The sequence below is a fragment of the Macaca thibetana genome, chromosome 6, assembly GCF_024542745.1.
Source record: "Macaca thibetana thibetana isolate TM-01 chromosome 6, ASM2454274v1, whole genome shotgun sequence".
Taxonomy (NCBI): domain Eukaryota; kingdom Metazoa; phylum Chordata; class Mammalia; order Primates; family Cercopithecidae; genus Macaca; species Macaca thibetana.
In genome coordinates, this window is record NC_065583.1 from 116254035 (window position 1) to 116261084 (window position 7050).

The window sequence follows — 7050 nt, forward strand, 5'->3', positions numbered from 1 at the left end:
ACTTCTGTAAATACTAAGCACTGGCAGATAAATATGATTAAAATACTCTAAAATAGGTGGCCAATAAGTAGCAGAATTAACTGCTAACATATCAACCATTGCTTGAAGGTAACGGGTCTAAATATGACCTAAAAAAGAGATTTTTAGGGCTGAATTTAAAAAGTGACTCAACTGTATTCTGCTTTAAAAGAAAACTCACTTCAAATGTAAACATATAGGTATGTTGAAAGTAAACTTATGGAAAAAGATAAGATTAAATCATTAATTAAAAAGGCAGTTTTATGTAAGTAGACATAAAAATAAATCAATAACAGGAATTTTATATAAAGATCAACCTACCAGAAGACTTAATCCTCCTAAATATTATACATACTAAGTATCAAAGCCTACAAATACATGAAGCAAAATTGATAAATTCACCATCATATAGTTGAAGACTTCAACAACCTACTATCTGTAGTTTCTGTAAGTGTTGATAAAGATAATGCTGGATTATATTTCTTTAAACTTATTTGTCAGCATTTGCAGTGACCCTTCTTAAGAATCTGATTATTTTGGGGGTTGCAAATAGAGAAGGATCAGTTTAGAATTGTAGAAGGCCATTCCTATTTGTTAAAGTATATATTAATATGTTATTTGTACTAAATTGTTATAAAGGAAAATGAGGCAAAAATAATTACTTTCAAGTAAATATTATTTTTAATATTAATTCTGTCAGAATAAATTTATCTTAAAAATATTTGAGTGCAGATTAAATAGCGCCTATTCAACAACTCCTTATTATTGCTTTCAAATTGTCTTTTAAATTTTCATGTGTATCAGAAAAGAGGACTAGTCCATAGAAATTTTATTATAGCATTTATATTTTAACTAAATGGAATGTTTTTAATGCCAAATAACTTTTGAAAAGTGACTTTCAGAAAGTTTCTAAAGAATGTAACTTTTGGAATGAGTGTGATTAAACTTTTGTTGTTGTTGTTGTTGTTATCTAGACATTTGAAGTTTGTTCAATGTGACAGAGTAGGGAATTTTTTGAGAAAGAACTTGCTTGTTACCCAGGCTGGAGTACAGTGGCACAATTGTAGCTCACTGCAGCCTGGAACTGCTGGGCTCAATTGATCCTCCCACCTCAGCCTCCCAAGTAGGTAGGACTACAGGTGCACGTGACCATGCCTGGCTAATTATTTTTATTTTGTGGGGATGGGAGTCTGCTTTGTTGCATGAGCTTGTCTCAAACTGCTGACCTCAAGCCAACCGCAATCCTCTTGCCTCAACCTCCCAGAGTGCTGGGATTATAGCCATGAGTCGTCACTTTCGGCAGAGTAGGATTCATTAAAGCTTTTTACAAGCATATTTCCCAATGACTCCTAAAGCTATGGAGTCTTGGTGGTGAAAAAGTCAGAACAATCACATTACTTGCAGTAACTTAAAGCAGTCTCTTTGTTTTTAGGCATCCATATTTAGTAACAATCTTGCCTCAGTTATTTACTTGAAAATTAGAACCTAATACTAAACTACTATCTAGAGGATTCTTGCTTATGTTTTTCCTTTCCTTCTTATTCACTCTAATCTTTTAAGAGGGTGCGTTTTAGCCATGTCTTCAGTTAAGTAAACATTTCTCTCACTTTTGAATTTTATTATACTTTTAAAAACAAGAAACTTGTAGAACACAGGGAAATATGAATATTATAAAAGAAAAAGTATGAATGTATGCACAGATACATACAAATTACTAATAAAAGTAGATTATATTTCTTTTTCAGATATGAATTGATTTGATTATCTGGGGTCCAATTTAAATGATACAGAGTACTGCTATGTTTAGGATTTTGAAAGCTGCTTCTTCCACCAATCTAAGTGAATATGCAAATGAAAAAAGTCATTTATTTTGTGTGTGACATCCTTTATCATTGAAAATAGTAGGTCAGCTCATTATACCATTTTCATTTATACAAATGCAAGAGGACATTCTCAAATCAAACATGATTAAAGATAAAACGTGGTCTATGTAGTAAACAAAACAAAGACAAACTTCATTATAAAGTGCAGAGGAAAGGAAGGGCAAGAAGAAAAAGCAAGACTTCTAGGTTTCGTTAAAGATTTTCTTTTCATAAACCTACTTTTGGAAAATCATGTAATTTCATTTTCTTTTCCACTGAAATGGCAATTTCCAGAGATTATGAACTTATTTCTTTAATTAAAACATCAACAATGCCAAAGCAGAAATGAGTTAAAACCAGAACAACAAAAAAAATCTTCCTTGTAAAGTGAAAACACAGGTGGTAGTTTAAATTTGTAGGCTGCTATATCTGCTTTGTCAAGTCCCTTAATATTTAGTACTTTCTAAGGCTCAAATCTATATGTCTCTATGCTCTGCTCTTGTTCTTTTTTTTTTTTTTTTTTAGTTTATATAAAAATTTATTTGACCAAAATGTAGAAAAAGTGATACTATTGCATATGACACTGTTGCAAGAATCTAAAGAAAAGCGTGGATTTGATTCCATTGAACAATTTGCTAGTGTATTTCCTGGGTAGTGTGGTGCTGCATAAATAGGAGTGGGGTGGTGGGGTGGGGTGGGTAAGGGATTTCTGTAAGCCAGAAGCAGGGTGATTTTTAGTCAGAATTGTAAACTTTAGTCGGCCCCCACACACTGCCGGGGAATGTGGAATGTTCCAGCTCTGAGATGTTAACTGAGAAAAGAGAAGTCAAACAAAGCTGATATGTGCAGCCCTGTCTACAGAATCCTTCATTATCCAGTTTAACCAGGAGTTTCTTGGTGTTTTATTAACTTGGTCCCAAAGAAGGAATTCAAATCCTAGATAAGTAAATCTTCAATTTGCTATTCCCTGAAGTATGGAAATGAAGTTGGGCCAATTTTTAATCTCTGCTGCCAGAGAGGCCCTTTCTGCTAATAGATAGAAACTCTTTTGCTAAACTTATTAATGACTTGTAGTCTTTTGGAGATGGCTGACCTGAATTGGACTGAATTCCACCATATTCCGGCTGAGTGGGTCATTATTGGAATCAGACATTTGCTCTTCAGAGAACAACTTTATTTTTATTTTATTTTTTTCTTGAGATGGGGTCTCACTCTGTTGACCAGGCTGGAGTGCAGTGCTGCGATCTTGGCTCACTGCAGTCTCCACTTCCTGGGTTCAAGTGATCCTCCTGCCTCAGTCTCCCAAGTAGATGAGACTACAGGCAGGCGTCACCATAATTTTTGTATTTTTAGTAGAGACAGGGTTTCGCCATGTTAGCTGCATTGGTCTCGAACTCCTGACCTCAAGTGATCTGGCCTCCCAGAGTGTTGGGATTACAGGCGAAAGCCATCGTGCCCAGCCAGAGAACAGCTTTATAATGAAGGAAATACGCAAAAGAACGTCACATCAAGGATCTATTAATTACCATCTATTAATTACTATATGTGGGTAATTATGACTATTACCCAAGCATTCTACGTTGACTGCTTGAGAGGATGTTTATTCTGCATGGTGGAGTGTGGAGAAGGGTCAGGATTCTTAGGTTAATCTATCTGTGGGTTATGACTTCCCACAATAGCCACCCCCGGCCCCCACCCGCCCTTTTATTGGCTCTGGATGGAAAATCCCTACCCATGTGATGGTCCCTATAGTTTGACCAACAGTTGACCCAAAAGATTATGGTCTTCAACATTTTAATTATATCCACGACTAGATATTGGGGTCTGTGTTCTTCAAAGTGTGGGGCTGCCTATTCTCCTAGGAACCAAATGGCCTCTGTCTTAAGAAAGTATGCTTATGAGGAAATACCTTGCCTACCTTAGAAATAAATGCAACTCAAGGAAGAAATAAGAGAGCTGAAAAAGCTGGTGCCATTTGGAAAAAAAAAAAAAAAAAAAAAGGAAGGAATGAGATTTAACTGGTGCTTATAGCTTCTCCGATACAAAATATTTGGTCATGTATTCATAATTTGCTTGACATTTCCAGCAAAGCAAAGATGGCAATAACAAAAGGAACTTCATACAAGAGAAAAGAAAGACCACGGAGCTCCGGAGTTTCTGTTTTGCTTGTATACAGTTAAGTTCGTTTAGTGTCTGATCCAGTGTCTGATGTAAACCCACGTTCTCTTCTTTGGCCTGGGCAAGTTTCTCTTCCAGGTCATCAATTGTCTTTTCCAGTTTTGCAACCGTTCTCTCTGCAAATTCAGCACGGGTCTCAGCCTCTTTCAGTTTGTCAGACAGAAGTTTAATTTCTTCTTCATATTTGTCCTCCTTTTCAGAATACTTTTTAGATGCAGCCTCCAGAGATTTCAGGTTGTTAGTAACATTCTTGAGTTCTTCCTCCAGGTCACCACATTTTAGTTCAGACACCTCCGCACGCTCCTCTGCCCTCTCCACCTCACCCTCCAGGATGACCAGCTTACGAGCTACCTCCTCGTATTTGCGGTCAGCCTCTTCCGCAACATGCTTGGCCTCTTTGAGCTGCATCTCCTGAATTTCCATCTTCTCCTCATCCTTCATGGCCCGGTTTTCTATCACCTTCATTCCTCTCTCACTCTCATCTGCAGCCTTTTCCGCCTCCTCCAGCTTCTGCAGGGCCGTGGCCAGTGGTTCCTGAGCCCTGTCCAACTCCTCCTCAACGAGCTGGATGCGTCGGTTGAGGGCGGCCACATGACCTTCAGCTTTCTCGCGCCGCTCGCGCTCTGCTCTTATTCTTTTTTTTTTTTTTTTTAATCCATACAACATATAGATCATTTATTTTCCTTCTAGTCCTGGGTTCAGTACATAGATGGCTTCTCTTCACCCTTTGGGTTGACAATTTTCTCCAGGTTGGGCCGTCTATGCCGAGCTTTATCATATCATCTGCTCTTATTCTTTTTTTTTTTTTTTTTTTTTTTGAGACGGAGTCTTGCTCTGTTGCCCAGGCTGGAGTGCAGTGGCCGGATCTCAGCTCACTGCAAGCTCCGCCTCCCGGGTTCGGGCCATTCTCCTGTCTCAGCCTCCTGAGTAGCTGGGACTACAGGCGCCCGCCACCTCGCCCGGCTAGTTTTTTGTATTTTTTAGTAGAGACGGGGTTTCACCGTGTTAGCCAGGATGGTCTCGATCTCCTGACCTAGTGATCCGCCCGTCTCGGCCTCCCAAAGTGCTGGGATTACAGGCTTGAGCCACCGCGCCCGGCCTATCTGCTCTTATTCTTAATGCTAGCTCATTTGCTCACATTTGCAACAACCCGCTATATCAACAGTGGCAGCTCTGATAATAGTCTCCCCTCTACCTACAGCTCACATCCCTCACGCTGTTGGTACTTCATGTACTCTTTGATCTTCAACTCTGGAAGATTAATATTTTAAAATCAAAGCTCATCAAATGTTTCTCCTGACTGCTGCCTTTCCTTAATTTCCTTACGAGTGTACTATATTATTAACATCACCCAATTTCCCTATGACCACAAGTATTTTTGTGTGTTCTCCCCTTTGGCCAGAATTAATTTTTTTGAAAGAGCAGCCTTTAGGCAGCATAGTCTGCCTTCTTACTGACTTTGGAAGAGTTATTCTACCCTATGGCTAACTACCAGTTAGGGGAACAGTTAGTGACAGTGAATCTGTATGGGTCTGCAGCAACCTCAATTCTTGCCTCTTCAAGAAAAAGAATTCAACTGAGGGGCATAAGGCAGAAGGCGATATAGCAGCAAGTTTTAGAGCGGAAGTGAAAGTTTATTAAAAAGCTTTTGAGCAGGAATGAAAGGAAGTACCCTTGGAAGAGGGCCAAGCAGGTGACTTGAGATACCAAGTATGTGGTTTGACCTCTGACTTGGAGTTTTACACATTGGCACACTTCCTGGGTTTTGCATCCCCTCTCCGCTTATTCTCCCCTTGGGGTGGGCTGCCCACATAGGCAGTGGCCTGCTAACACTTGGGAGGTGCTGCATAGGCAGTGTGTTTACTGGAGTTGTACTCATGCTTATTTTAGGTGTTCTTCCCTTACCAGTCTAGTATTTCTAGAGAAAGGTTAAACTCCACCATTTTGCCTCTTAGTGAGCATGCTTGAGCCCACTGATCCAACTCTTGAGATCTTATTGAGAAGCTATGGATCACCAGTTTCAGATTTTTTCTATTTGGAGACTGCCTTCCCTGGTGCCAGCTATGATTAATTATTATTTTTAGAGACACAGTTAACAACCACCTGGCCATCAGCTGAGGGGTGCGTGTGTGTGTGTGCGTGTGTGTGTGTGTGTGTGTGTGTGTCCTCTCCTGCTCTGCTCATGTCTACCTACTGTAACAGAACTACTGACATCAATTCTCTTAACACTTTTTATAGTAGCTTATATATGCCAGGCACTTGGTTAGTTTGGTTCATAGTAAAAGAAATATGATAAATCTAGGCACTGCTTCTCTTAGAATGTATACTATAGGGGATAGATAAATATATACATACATAATTACAACTTTGATCATGTTCTAACATGATCAAATACCATGGTATAGAACATATACCACAGGAGTACAAGTTAGAGTTGTATGTTAGTAAATAATCTTGTCTCCAATTCCTGTGGCTCTAGAGAGAGGAGGTTTATATATATATATAAATATATAGGTTTATATATATATATAATTATGTAATACGTAACAGTATATATTAGTGTGTAATTATTTTATATAATATATAAATAATGTATATTATATATATCTGTACTTCTGATTTCCTTGTCAATTTCCTGAGACTGCTATTTTTCCAGTATGCCAAAAAAAACTTGGCTTTCTATAATTGCAAACAAATAAAGACCAGTTGAATGGTTACTTAGTAAAGAATGTAATTCTTCAGAAAGCAATTTGACTACAGGGCTTTGTCAGCATGATTGCAAATTAGGAGCTGAGCATGTACTGAAGGAAGGTCAGTACATACATTACTATTTGACTCATATTATATTCATTCTAAAATTATTTCCACCTATCACTATTGAAACCATTTCTCCAGGCCACTAAATAATAGTGTACAACACCTTCTTTCCTTACTGATAATAGATTTTCTTCTGGCTGCCTAAGACTGGGCTGAGAATAGCATCTGGAATTTT

The 7050-nt window shown here is 38.4% G+C and overlaps 1 protein-coding gene across 1 annotated transcript; it reads right to left on the bottom strand.

The window, feature by feature from the left end:
• Positions 1-3397: 3397 nt before the first annotated feature.
• LOC126956661 (tropomyosin alpha-4 chain-like) lies at positions 3398-4676 on the bottom strand. The gene has a single exon (XM_050793789.1). The coding sequence runs from the start codon at positions 4521-4523 to the stop codon at positions 3906-3908; it is 618 nt and encodes a 205-aa protein (XP_050649746.1). The 5' UTR covers positions 4524-4676; the 3' UTR covers positions 3398-3905.
• Positions 4677-7050: the final 2374 nt, after the last annotated feature.